Source organism: Eretmochelys imbricata, chromosome 3 (assembly GCF_965152235.1).
Source record: "Eretmochelys imbricata isolate rEreImb1 chromosome 3, rEreImb1.hap1, whole genome shotgun sequence".
NCBI lineage: Eukaryota > Metazoa > Chordata > Testudines > Cheloniidae > Eretmochelys > Eretmochelys imbricata.
The window spans coordinates 166,076,515-166,091,273 of NC_135574.1; the positions used below are offsets into that span (position 1 = coordinate 166,076,515).

General features: G+C 40.3%; 1 protein-coding gene across 1 annotated transcript in view; it reads right to left on the reverse strand.

The window, feature by feature from the left end:
- Positions 1–14,759, reverse strand: part of RPS6KC1 (ribosomal protein S6 kinase C1) — a 114,368-nt gene that overhangs the window by 95,140 nt on the left and 4,469 nt on the right. The window contains exons 2-3 of the mRNA XM_077813758.1: positions 10,694–10,729; positions 787–907 (exon numbers count right to left, since the gene is read on the reverse strand). Of these exons, the coding sequence (XP_077669884.1) occupies positions 787–907; positions 10,694–10,729 (157 nt within the window). The remainder of the gene's footprint in view (positions 1–786; positions 908–10,693; positions 10,730–14,759) is intronic.

The following is a 14,759-nucleotide window of genomic DNA, read 5'->3' on the forward strand; positions in this document are numbered from 1 at the left end:
AATTCTTCAAGGAAACACATTTATAAACAGTTTCCATTAAATAACTCACATTTTCTGAAGCTCTTCCTCTTCTCATTTTTATTACTAAGGACAATAATATAAAGATCTGTGTTCCTAAGAGCTAGTTAGTTCTTGCTACTTATTCCTCACCTGAAGTTATAATCCTCTGATGCAATAAACGGTTGCTCTAGATATAATGGTGATGTCAAAAACATAATTAGATAAAACTGGGAATGAACATCAAATTTCCTAAGAGACAAAAAATTAATTTCCTAAGAGACAAAAATCCTTTCCTTCACTAAATAGTTTAATAATGTAATATAAATAGATCATTAAAAATTACAACCATCTTTTTGGTGTAAGAACAAATGTAATTATTTTGTTTTGTAGCTGACAGTATACAAGTGTTAATCACATAGCTAATATTTGTTACAGATTGCAAACTCCTCAGAACAGGAACCTCATGTTTTTATGCCTGTAAAGTGCAACATACATCCATAAACATTCAGAGCATATAGTTCTTTAACTGAAAGCAAACAAGAGGATACAGTCTATGTTATTTTGATAACTTCAGTACAAGTCAATAACTTTACAGCCACAGAACTGTGATCCACCCATATCTCATTAAGATCCTCATAATAAGACAAAGAGTTAACTACTAAAACCAAGTAAGTTTTAGCAGTAGCATGTACAAAGGTGCAGCTGGCAGCTCCAGAATGAGATGTATTTATGATTCATTAGCTAATATTGAACAGTTTTAGAAATTCAAAAAGAAGGCATGCTTACCAAATACTATTGCTTTGGCAAAAGGCGGAAACAATTCTGTATGCCTGTTTACGTTTTTATGAATTTGCCAGAGATCTTTGTGCAGTTTCTTAAAGTCACTGTATCTCTTCCAAACAACAATCTGAAACAGAAAAGGGAAAAAAAAGCATTAATGAGTTTAATAGCTCACAGTGAGGTAATTGTTGCTAAGTGTGGCTGAAAGCAAGAGCAGTTTAACATAATTGCACTAGGTCATCCAAAAAGAGTTGCCAACAAACTCTTTACGAAAATCAAGATGCTAAACAGGTTCTAATTAGTATTTTTAGTGGTTTCTTTTAACAGCTAGCTTAGCAAGTTTCTCCATAGGGGAAAAGATTAGGCAATAATTTTACGGTCTCTTGTTTGTAAATCGTTCCACTTTACTTTTGAGTGCTCGCTACATAAATTCTGTCTTAATAAAGTTGTATTACTCCTACTTTAAAAGCTCATTTTGTGAGATGCACAGTTCCTTGATCTGACACACACCATGGCACATCAACCAAAATGGTTTTCTCTAATACTTGCACAACGGGCTATATGGCCTGTTTTCCTTACCTCTGTATTCTAAGAGTCAGCAATTACTCAGGCATGCATAACATGCTTTTTGGGCAATAGACAGGATATACTGTGTAGCCCCTGCATCTGGCCTCAAATGCATTGTCTAAGGAAATATGAAGATTACCTATGGCAAGTGTCTTTTAGCTCAGAATCTTTCCTTCTCTTATATCTAATCCGAACAGCTACATATGTAATTATATATGATAGTCACAGGCAATCTTTACATATGTACACACCCTGTTCCACTGGCCCCTTTTGACCAACAGAACCATAATGTACAGATGAACTGAGGGGAAAAGCCTAACGGAGGTGATGAAGAGGGGAAGAATGATGCTGCCTTCAATCACACAGTGACTCAATGCTGCACAGGGAACCAAAAGGGGAGGGAGGAAGAAAAAGAAGGATGGAGAGTTATTCTGCCTCCACCATACACAACAATACGTTGAGCACCAGCAGGTGAAAAAAATCATGGAGGGGAGAGAGACAAAAGAAGTAAAAACGGAGAATGTTCATGGGACAGGGAATCAGAGACAGAACAATTTGGCCCATAATATTTGTGTGTGTAAAGATCTGATTACCTATAAATGTAAGCATGAATTTAAAATAGTTTGCCATGAACATCCCTGAACCAAAAATCCAACACCATGTTCTGTGTAATCTGGGCAAAACCTTTGATTACAGGAGGGCAAGGAGACGACTGGTACATTATAACATTAGCAGGATAAGGATTTCTACATCACTATATTCAACAAAATTTAGCTCCACTCCGTAGTTCTACCCAATTGCTGAAAAGTACAAAAGTCAGCTATTAATACAGTTTCCACTGTTTCTTCCCAGTTATTTGTGTTTCACCCTACAATAGCCTGAACTATAAGTGGGGGGAAATTAGGGCCAGGAAAAGAATTCAGCAATTAAATCTGAATCTAACAGACCTAATAAGCTTTGGTTTATGAAAGAGATGAAAGCATTTTATGTGCCAGCTCTGAGTTCATTCAGGCCCTTTGCCCTGTCCTAATCCACATTAAATGTTAAGGTGTAACAACAGTGACAAAACACGTGAAGTATATGCAACAGCATATCCAATTATTTTATCAGTCAAATTCATCTCTCAAGTTTTATGTAGTAAAACACCATGAGACAGATTCCAAGTGAAATATTCCTTTAACTGATTTTAAACAGTTTACTCCCCAGGTAGAAATCTGAAAGTATCAAAATTAAGGACCAAATTTTGTTCATACAAACCAAATCAGAAGTGTATTGAGATATCAAGAATCAGATCTAGTCAAAAGGTTGTTGTGGTTTTCCCTCAATTTGATAGAAAAAAACCCATATTTTGCCGAGGCCAGAGGACATTCTTAAACTCATTGGTAATGAGAATATGCATAAATCCCAACCCACACTAAAAATATAAACATTAAGGGGAGCTTGCTACAACATGGTTAAAGCTTCAGTGGTGTGGATAGACCTAACCATTTCTTCACCAGTAGGCCATAATAACGGACTGTCTAAAGCTTTAATCTAGATACATCCTAGCCACTCTATAAATTTTAACCATGTTGTAACTAGCTCTCCTGATGCAGTTATGCCGCAAACTCTACTATACTTTGGCCTGGTCTCCGCTACAAAGATAGGTTGACATAAGCCACTTTGCATCAACCTTGTTGTGAGTATCTACATTTAAATGTCTCTCCCACCAACGAAAGTGCTCCTTTACAGCGACACAGTAACATCACCTCCCCGAGCAAACATTGAGCCATGGTCGATATACTGAGGCCAACACAGTGCGAGTATAGATGCTGTGTTACCTACGTCAAAACTAACAGTCCTCCAGCAGCTGTCCCACAATGCCAGACACCGACCTCTCTGGTTGCAATCACGAACTCCATGGCCCAGAGTCACAGAGACCGGAAGCCGCCCACACACTTTAAAACCCCATGTATTTTTTAAATGCCTTTTCCTGGTTTTCCAGCTTGATGAGCTCTCTTAGCAGCTCTCCACTGTTGCATGCAACTGCCCAGCTGAAGACGCCAGGTACACACAGCAGACCCTCTCCAGCCTGGATTAGACAAGATATATTGGATCTCTTGGACCTGTGAGGAGAAGAGGCTTTGCAAGCACAGCTACGGACCAGCTGTAGAAATGTCGACATCTACAAGCAGATTGCTCAGGGGACGCAGGAGAAGGGGTACAACAGGGCCAAGGAACTGCGGCAAGCAGAACTGCGGCAAGCAGACGAGAAGGCCAGGGAGGCCAACTGCGGCAAGCAGACGAGAAGGCCAGGGAGGCCAACAGTCCATCCGGTGCTGAGCTGAAGACCTGCCACTTTTACAAAGAGCTGCAAGCTATACTAGGTGGAGACTCCACCACTAGAGCACTGCACGGATACAGTATTTACATCCACGTTTGTGGATATCCGCAGCTATCCAAGGAGCTGCAGGGCTCTACAGGAGACGCAGACCACGGAGTGGAAGGGTCTCCTGTCCGGGAGCATGAGAGCCACTTGCACATACTAGCTTGACCAAGGACAGCTGCCCTTGAGCCTGGTGCCCACTCCAGTGGGCGGGGCTAAGGGCAGTAGAGCCACGCCAGAGGAACTGCCACGTGTGGCGCTGGCTCCTGCAAGCGTTGGCCCAAGATGCTGCTGCTTTCGCCGCTGCGGTTCCCAGTAGAGCCCTGCAGCTCCTCAGATATCCACTTTGCAGCCGCAGATATAAATTTTGTATCCGTGCAGGGCTCTATCCACCATCACCCCACACATCACCATGGATATCTCAGAGTCACAGACCCCTGCCATTAGCAGCAAGCACAAGGAGGAGGAGGAGGAGGAGGAGGATGGGGGACATGTGACCAGAGAGGTCCACCTATGCCACAAACCAGGGCCCGTTTGAGATTCCACTGCAGTTCAGACGAGCACAGGCGAGCCTGATGAAGCGGAAAGAACCTCAGATAACTGTGAAAATTTATTTCCTACTACAGTGGCAGGTGCAGAAAAAGCAGAGGGAGAGGTACCACAGCATAATGGGACTTCTCTGGCAGCAAACACAGATGCTGCAAACGTATAGACCTACAGGTTCAAAAGTCACAGGCTCACCTCCCTTTGCAGTCCATGGAGAACTCCATTATAGCACCTCCCCACACCTCCCTCAACATTCAACATTGCATCAGGGATTGCATCCCTATGCCTACAACTCCACCCCATTAAGGACAACCACAGATTCATGTACATTGACCTATGAGAGCCACAGTTGCTGTACGCATAGCTAAAATGGGCATGAATGTTCTTTCCCCATCTTAAGCTCTGTTCCATAGATTTATTAAGTTTTTAGTATATTTGCTTTTAACTTGCACAGAACATTTCTGTAGTGTTTTCATTATTCAATAAACTTCTATTGTTTGGAAAACAATTCTTCTTTATTAGTTCCCAATATATGCTGCAGAATGCCTAGTGATACTGAAAGCACCACAAACATACAGCAAGCACCATACAATTCCTAACATGCCCCAAAACAGCAGGGCCAGGTAGAGCACGGTACACCACAATTCATTACTGTGGCTCACTATTAAAACAGTCTTTCAAAGCCTCTCTGAGCCGTACAGTTCTGTGTTGAGCTCTTCTAATAGCCCTCGTTTCTGGCTTTTCAAACTCAGCAGACAGATGATACACCTCCACTCTCCATTCTGGTGGCAAACATTCCCCCCTTTGCTTCTCAGATATTATGCAGGACACAACAAGCAGCTATAACCTTTGGGATTTTTTTTTCCACTGAGATCCAATCTTGTGAGTAAACAAAACCATCGCCCCTTCAATCTATCTAAAGAAGCACATTCAGCTGTCGTTCTCCACCTGCTGAGCTGGTAGTTGAATCTTTCCTTGGTGCTGTCAAGGTGACCGGTGTACCCGCTTCAAGAGCCAGGGTAGGAAGGGGTAGGCTGGGTCGCCCAGAATCACTATTGGCATTTCAATGTTGCCAACGGTAATGTGTCAGTCAAAAAAGAAAGCCCCTACTTGTAGCTTTCTGAACAGTCCTGTGTTCTTACAGATGGGAGTGTCATGCACCTTCCATGGCCAGCCAACACTGATGTTGGTGAGGCATTCCTGGTGATCCAATAATGCTTGCAAAACCACAGAAAGGTAGTCCTTTCTGTTGATGTACTCTGTGGCAAGGTGGTCTGGTGCCACAGGAAGGACGTGTACGTCATCTATCACTCCACTGCAGTTTGGAATCCAGTTGCTGCAAATCCATCCTCTACAGGGTCCTGCCCATTGCCAAGAGTCACAGTCCTGCATAGCAGGAGATGATTTGTGGCCCTGCACACTTGCATGACAACTGCCCCTGAAGTAGATTTTCCAGCTCCAAAATTATTTCCAACTGACCAATAGCAATCCACAGTGTGATTGCCACTCGCTTCTCCACTGTCAATGTGGCTCTCCTTTTGGTGTCTCTGAGCTGGAGAGCTGGGCCAAGCTCACCACACAGATCCAGGACTGTGCATCCGAAAGTTCTGCAGCTACTGCTCATCATCCCAAGCCTGTATTACGACACAATCCCACCAGTCAGTGCTCATTTCCTGGACCCAGAAATTACGCTCCACCATCTGCAGATGCTCTGTGAACACCACCATCAGCCTTGCATTCCCACAGCAATGTCCTCCAGGAAATCGTCATGTCACACGCTGATTCAGTTTTTCTTACAGCTCTGCAAATACCACAGGATTTTGTGTCCTGTGCCTGCTACACTTATGACAACAGTACAGAGCTGAGCAGGCTCCATGCTTCTGTCAGAGATGTCAGACAGCAAGGAGGGCCACAGGGGTTGGTGAAATTTTTTTTTAAAAAAGGTATAACAATTATGAGACATAGATGACATTATGGGATGGGTGCAGTGTAGTTGTAGCCGTGTGGGTCCCTGGTTATGAGAGAGACAAGGTGAGTGAGAAGTTGACCCAGTAAAAGATATTACCTCACCCACCTTGTCTCTCAAAATTGTGGGATGGAGAGTTACATGCTGGGAAGTTAACTCCTTACTCCCAGCCATCCCCGTGTGACTTGTTTCTGCCCCACCATACATTGCCAACAGTTCCCAAAAGACAGTGCACTGGACAGTGACGAGTTGCACACTGGGAAACCTGCCTATGGTGCACTGCACCGTGCACTGACACAAGCACCCCTGGTGAGTGCCCACAGCACCAACGCAAGAAGCCAAGTATGCATGTGCACAAGCGATATACTAACTGCAGTGTCTTTATGCCAACGAACTTGTGCCAGCAAAAGTTAGTAATGTAGGCACACTCTTTGCAGTGATCAGGCTCAGGAGAACAAAACAAGAAATCTAGGACTTCCCGAGGGAGAGGATCCCCTGGCCTAAGTTTTCAGAAGGGACTAATAATTAGGGATGCCTCAAGTTTTTGAGTGCCCAATCCAAGCTACCACAAGCAAAGGAGTCAAATTCTAATCGGGTGATTGATGAGCACTGTTTTATAGATAATCCCAGAACCACCACGTAAAACTGCTCAAGAGAATGAAAAGTCCATGATCATGGAGAGGAATCTGGTTCGGAGGGAGGATGACAAACTGCAATCTGAGGACTAAAGAAATGCAGTAAAGGGTATTTGTCTGGTGAGAGTGTGAATATATTGTTAGTTGTTATAGTTAGGCTTGGAAGAATTCGATTTTTAAAGGTAAATGTCAGTAAACAATTTCACAAACCACACACAAACAGATGAAAAAAATATTTCCACCAATAATAATCAAAATTTACAGGTAGGAAAAGTAAGGAAAATGCTGTTTGAAAATGTAGAGTCAAAATCCAGTGATCCAAACTTCTGAATTAACCTGGTTACAAATGGACTAAAAAATGAACAGCAAAAACAGGTATGATTTGATTTAAGGATATTTACTTTGTATATTCAGACATGTGATGTTGACCACTTGTGTTTTCACGGTTTATAAAAGCTTTAAATTTTGAGTCTCTGTCTGCTGTCATTAAATAATTGTTGACACTCCCCCATAATTTCTGCAATTTTAAAAATAGAAAAAATGCTTAAGTAGTGATATTATCTGTTGAAATTGTATAAAAAATTAATCCAATTCTGCAAAGGCTACACTGTTCTGATGTGATAGGCTGTTTGTCATGGTTAGAATAATTGGAGCACTAGTAACTGTTTTACACACCTTCCTTCCACAATAAACAATGGTTTCTCCACCCTGGGCTGGACACACACAGTTATCATTACCCCTTTACTCCTTCTGCACACACGGCTTTACCTGATTATCTCCCTTCCCTCTCCCCACAGTAGTAGTTGGGGGTGCTTGATGTAGAAGTTGGTTGTGATGGGAGACGGTAATTTGGTAAAGGGTTACGTCCAGAAGGGCTGTTAAAAGGGGAGATGGAAGGCTGCAAAGAGAGGGAAGCAGACTGAAGGCTGCGGTGGATGGCCCATGAATAGCAGTAGTTGTAGCAATGTTAATGTTGTGAGTGGAGGAAATACGTATTGTAAAGTGGCTCAACTTTTCTGGGTTTGTGTCAGGGGTGCTACATGTACAACATGCCTAACTGCTTCACAACTAAGTAGATGTATTTATTTTCTAGGGTTTTTAAAAATGATTAATGGTGATAAGCATAGACCCTATTAGGGGGAGAGGATGGAAGAGCAGCTGCTGATAGTCCTTCAGTGACTGTACATAAATCTTTCTCTGTTGTGGGATAAAAATCGGATATAAAAGCTCCTGATGGAGGTTGGGTGCATACCTGGCCACTAGACAGGATTGTGTGCACTGTGCTTAAATGTTCAGTTATAACATGAATAATAGCTAAAAGTGATCCTAACTCGAGCATCTGAAAATTAAGATCTACTCAGGAGCCACCTATTTACTAAATTTTGGATAGACTATTTTTAAGATAGTCAACAACAAAAGTAGGACTCCTGAAGAAAAACTTCAGCCAGAGCTCAAATTCAGGAAGACTTCCTATTAAAAACGTAGGAGAGAAATCAAGTAAAAAACTACACACAAAATCCAGAGAGTGCATAAGAACTTATACTGTATGAAGTTCCACAACAACTGGCAACTGGCTTTTCGCGAAAAAGCAGGAATGTAAACTAGGGATGTCAATTAATCGCAGTTAACTCATGCGATTAACTAAAAAAAATTAATCGCGATTAATTGCGGTTTTAATCACACTGTTAAACAACAGAATACCAATTGAAATGTAGAAAAACATCCAAAGATATTTAATATATTTTCAAATATATTGATTTCAATTACAACACAGAATATAAAGTATACAGTATTCACTTTATATTATTTTTATTACAAATATTTGCACTGTAAAATTATAAACGAAATAGTATTTTTCAATTCACCTCATACAAGTACTGTAGTGAAATCTCTTTATTGTGAAAATGCAACTTACTTTTTTTTTTGTTAGATAACTGCACTCAAGAACAAAACATTGTAAAACTTTAGAGCCTACAAGTCCACTCAGTCCTACTTCATGTTCAGCCAATTGCTAACACAAACAAGTTTGTTTACATTTATGGGAGATAATGTTGCCCACATCTTATTTACAGTGTCACCATAAAGTGAGAACAGGCATTCGCATGGGACTTTTATAGCCAGCATTGCAAGGGATTTATGTGACAGATATGCTAAACAATTGTATGTTCCTTCATGCTTTGGCCACCGTTCCAGAGGACATGCTTCCATGCTGATGCTCGTTAAAAAAATAATGTGTTAATTAAATTTGTGACTGAAGTTCTTGGGGGGAGAATTGTAGGTCTCCAGCTCTGTTTTACCCACATTCTGCCATATATTTCATGTTATAGTAGTCTCGGACGATGACTCAGCACATGTTGTTCATTTTAAGAACACTTTTGCTACAGATCTGATAAAAGGCAAAGAAGATACCAATGTAAGATTTCTAAAGATAGGTAGAGCACTTGACCCAAGGTTTAAGAATCTGAAGTGCCGTCCAAAATCTGAGAGATGAGGTGTGGAGCATGTTTTCAGAAGTCTTAGAAGAGCAACACTCTGATGCAGAAACTACAGAACCCGAACCACCAAAAAAGAAAATCAACATTCTGCAGGTGGCATCTGACTCAGATGATGAAAATGAATATGCGTTGGTCCTCACTGTTTTGGATTGTTATCAAGCAGAACCTGTCATCAGCAGGACGCATGTCCCCTGGAATGGTGGTTGAAGCATCAAGGGACTTATGCATCTTTAGTGCATCTGGCACGTAAATATCTTGCGACGCCAGCTACAACAGTGCCATGCGAATGAATGTCTGTTCTCACTTTCAGGGAACATTGTCAACAAGAAGCAGGCAGCTTTATCTCCAACAAATTGTAACTAAACTTGCTTGTCTGAGTGATTGGCTGAAGTAGGACTGAGTAGACCTGTAGGCTCTAAAGTTTTACAATGCTTTAATTTTGAATGCAGTTACTTTTTGTACATAATTCTACATTTGTAAGTTCAACTTTCATGATAAAGAGATTGCACTACAGTATTTGTATGAGATGAATCGAAAAATACTATTTATTTTGTTTTTTACAGTGCAAATATAATAAATATAAAGTGAGCATTGTACACTTTGTATTCTGTGTTGTAATTGAAATCAATGTATTTGAAAATATAGAAAACATCCAAAAATATTTAAATAAATGGTATTCTATTGTTGTTTAACAGCGCGATTAATTGCACGATCAATTTTTTTAATCATTTGACAGCCCTAGTTTTTATTATTGTATAACAGGCTACTTCTTAAGAAGCCTGAGAGCACCCTGCAGTAAGAAAGAATTAAAATCTACCCTCTCTCTCTTTATCACCCTCATCCTCTTCAGTTTACTCTGTTCACCTAACAGACAGGCAGCACTAATGTAGGCTTTTCAGTGACGTATTAGGTAAAGAGGGAAAAAGAACACTTACAGCTGACACCTAGACTCTGATGGTGAACTTATCTAATTTTACCAGTAAGGGTTAAAGTAAAGCTCCATTTCCAATTTCAGCCATGAAACAGGAGCTAAAAAGTTATCAAAGAAGTTTTGTCATAAAAAGACACTTTACTCCTCAAAAATTTTGTTTGAAGTCATGATTCATAATTTCCCCACCCCACCACATCCCCAACACTCATCACTGACGGCAAAGTTGCAATAGGCTACCTTAGCTATTTGGTTTTGAATTATTAAGACAAAAACACAGATGGACACAAAAAAGGTTTGCTTCATTTCTTTGACAAAACACACAGGAAATACTAAATTAAGTAAAAGATACTTCAAAAGTTAGTAATGAGAACATGAACTGAAGCATTTTCACAAATGTAAATGTGTTACCTCCTGGACGTCTTCTGGATTTCTTCTTGAAACAACCTGTAAAACAAAACAAAAACCTGATCAGTGTCTGAATTTCAGTCTGCAGAGTTAAAAGAGGAATATACTGTGATCTGTTGCTGATAAAAAGAAACCACACAGAAGGTGCATATCTTTTTCAATTTGCATTCAGCAGATTTAAGTTAGTTAAGTGAAGTTCAACCTATCAAAATAAGAAATAGAACAAAAGATGAAGTATTTAGTAACAAAGCTAATTGGTATGTTAGAAACTAGCAAATAAATTACAAAATAGATAACTTATGCCTTCTTCTAAGGGCTACATCCCCAAGCAAGTTTCTTATTAGGGAACACTCAGAACTGGGGCACATATGGACCATCTTCCCATCCATTCTTCCAATTCTTTCCTGAAGAAATTGTTATTAGAAACACGAGAGGAAAGTAACATTAATGTAATAGATATGGGTAGCTGTAACTAAGCCATTTTTGAAATCCAGATTGCACACAACCTCAGCCTGGGTGGGTTTTGTATCTTTTAGGACAAAATCTCCCTATGCTACCCACAGCTCAGTTCTCTACAGATCACTTTTCATTTTGATTTTGTCCTCGTGCGTATTTGCTACCTGTCACATGTTGGTGTTTTCTGCACATTTGATCACACTGACTTTACCACAAAGAAATACCTGACAAAGACTGACAGGTATGGCAGCACCGGGCAAATATGATTTTGGTGTTTTTAAAAAAGAAATATATATTATATTGGTCAAGAGAGCCTCTAGAATGCCTGAGTTCTGCATTAGATTTACAAATAGCAATAAAGTCCATTGCTCAAAGACTGAAGGCTTGTCTACACACATGCAAACTAAACTAAGTCAGCTTTAATTCACGCCATAAGTCAGCGTATGGACAGTTTCATTCAAAATAACACTGTCCATACACTGACATGCACTAAGATAATTAAAGGTGTGAATTAAAGCAGCCTTCGTTTGGTTTGCTTGTGTGTAAGAAAGCCCTGAATTGCAGTGTTGTTTCTGTCTCAGCGGTAAAGTACACTACCCAGGAGAGCTCCAGACCATAGGCCACCTGAAAACTTCTCCTCTAAGCTACTTGGAGGATCCGCGGTGCTGCAGCCAGACTGTTCTCATCTCCCAGCCCTCCACCCCCAGTTTTATTAGATTTACTCTTCTAAATCTTCCTTATGGTTTTCAAGGATCTCTGTAACTTATTCCTCCATGCTTCCCTAACTGCAGCCTACTGCCCAACCTCACTGTAGTGTTCCCATTCATCCTCCATTTGGTTTTTGGAGGGGACTAGACTGAGGAGAACGGGGTTATTTTTCCATTATTCTACCCCATCAACCTGAAACACTCTTCTTCCCAAACACTGAGTCACTTCTTTCAAATTGCACGTTAAAACTCTCCTGTGCCAGTTTAGCCGACAATTGACAAAACCTTACACACCTTTTCCCTTGCTGTGATTAGTCTGAAGGCCTATTTGCCTCTTTACTGCAGTTATGTTTCAGCTGTTCTTTTCCTTTCACTCTACTTTCATGTTTGTTTCGGTCTATAGCAGAGTCCACATAGCTAGTTCAGTAAAGAGTTTATACTCTCTCCCTGGTGAGAATTTTAGAACACTTCATAGGCAAACCATGTGGAGGGGTGCGTGATGGCAACTTAAACAATCTTTACACATCACAAAAGAAGCAGTAAATGGCATAAACCTTTTTATTTTGCAGTTCACCTTTCAGTAAAGCCTACAAAAGTTTTGTGAGGTTACAGTAAATAAGTTACTCAAATGGGTAAAGGGAGACCTAGAGCAATGAGTGATTATACAACAAGCTAGTGAGAGTCAGGAATAGGACCCATATGTTTCACAGTCCCTTCTTCTACAGATTACATTGTTTTCCATACCTATTGCCCAATTCCATCTGCAAGTCACTGTACAGTAATTATTTATTTATATGCTGGACTAATTTGTTCTCCATAGCCTTTTCATAAAAGTCAACACAGGCCAGAGACCTCTACAGAGTTCTTTCACTTTTACCGATCCTATCATCAATTCAGATAGTTGGCATGAGGGAATATGGGTTAACAACCCCATAAATCTCAAGCTCTAGGAAGATAAAAAGTTGCACAGAAAAATCTCAGCATGGAATGATGCAACCAGCATCGTTTGTAAATCCTTAATGAAAGCAGCTTTCATCCACAATAATCAATAGGCTATCAATAGATAGCACACCTGCATATACAAACTGATGAATACATAACTAATACTGTACGTTCTGACAACAATCATAAAACAGGACCATAGGAATCTCCCTTTGTTTCTTAACAAGATGGTCAGAATATCCTATGTTTTTGTCTGCTCTGTAAACATTCAGCATCAATAAATAGCAGACTTTTTTAATAAGAAACTAATTTTTAAAATCTCTCGTAATTCTACACTGGATACTATACTCTTGTGGTGCCTCTTTTTTTTTTTTTAATCCTTTCATATCTTTTCTTGAATTCAACTGTTGGAAATGAATACAGGACCTGTAATGCTTCTCTAAGAGCTTGTCTACACTACCCGCCGGATTGGCGGGCTGCAATCAATCCAGGGGAGGGAGGGGTCCGATTTATCGCGTCTAGTCTAGATGCAATAAATCGACTGCCGAGCACTCTCCCATAGACTCCGATACTCCACCGGAGCGAGAGGCGCAGGCGGAGTTGATGGGGAGCATCAACCATTGACTTACCACAGTGAAGACACCGCGGTAAGTAGATCTAAGTACGCCCACTTCAGCTACGTTATTCATGTAGCTGAAGTTGCGTAACTTAGATCGATCCCCCCACCCTCCCCCCAATGTAAACTAGGCCTAACTTCACAGATGTATGTAATGTCTTTCTCAGTACAAAAGTTTAAATATATTATGTAGAATTCACATCTTACATACAGTTTCCACATTGTGCCAGCCTTGCTAAAAATATAAAAGGAATGTTTTCAGGGCTTCCATACTGTTAAAGCTGGCTTTCTTTTAAGATCATCTCCTAAGAACAGACCTTAAGAAAAATTTCCCAAAGTTAGTTCAGCTTAGCATTCAGAAAAGTCTCCAATGAGACCTGTGCATTTGGTTTAGATGTTCAGGACACTTTCAACATGCAACTCTCCTACTCACGAATATTAAAATGGTATTTTATATTTGACAGTAAAGTTCTCTTAACCTATTAAACCAGTTTTACAGATGATCCACAAGTACAGAATCAAAAGAAATCAGAGATCTCTAGTAGAATGTGCTGAATACCCGAAATAGCTAGCATAAGAGGGGTATTCAGTACACTGGGCAGGTCAGCCTTACTTTTTTCCATGCAGTCACCCAAAGCTGCAGATCACCAGTTCACGGTATGAGTGACACAGCCCCAGCAAGCACTGTGGTAGTGATGTCATATCAACCATGGAGCCAGCCAACTGCATGGATGGGAGGGAGAAAACAAAAAGTGGTGGGGGTCAGACAACTGCCTTAAACAAAATATTGTTACATAGTTTTGAACAGCTTCTTTTAATATTCTCCACTGTCCCACGTTTTTACCCCCAGGCCAGTTATTATTACATGTCCGATTAGAGCATAAGCCTTTAGGAGGCAAGAGCTCTGAACATTTCTGTGTTTATGAAATCCCAAGCACGTTTGGGCACAATGAATAATATTTTATCACCTCTGGGCTATAAGGTTAAAATACTTTAAAGAACTAATATTTTTGGATTTTAAATTAAGAAAAATCTGAATTACTCTGTCCACCAGCAATTTGTGTGAACTGCCATGTGTCACTTGGAGTAGAAGCTGAGAACCTGCAACTTCAGAGACCTGATAAAATGTTGACATTCCCCCTGACTTATATACAACTTTCATTCCGATTTGGAGAATTCAGCACATGTACTACAGCTGTGTGATGCTGTATTTCAAATTAATATAAGTCAAGCAGAATACAAAAATCAGTGAAGAATTAGAATTAAGATAAATACAAGACTGTGTTCTACTGTCCTGACTAAAGGGGTATTGCTTTCAGTTCCACCAATGAAATTAAGCCACTATATT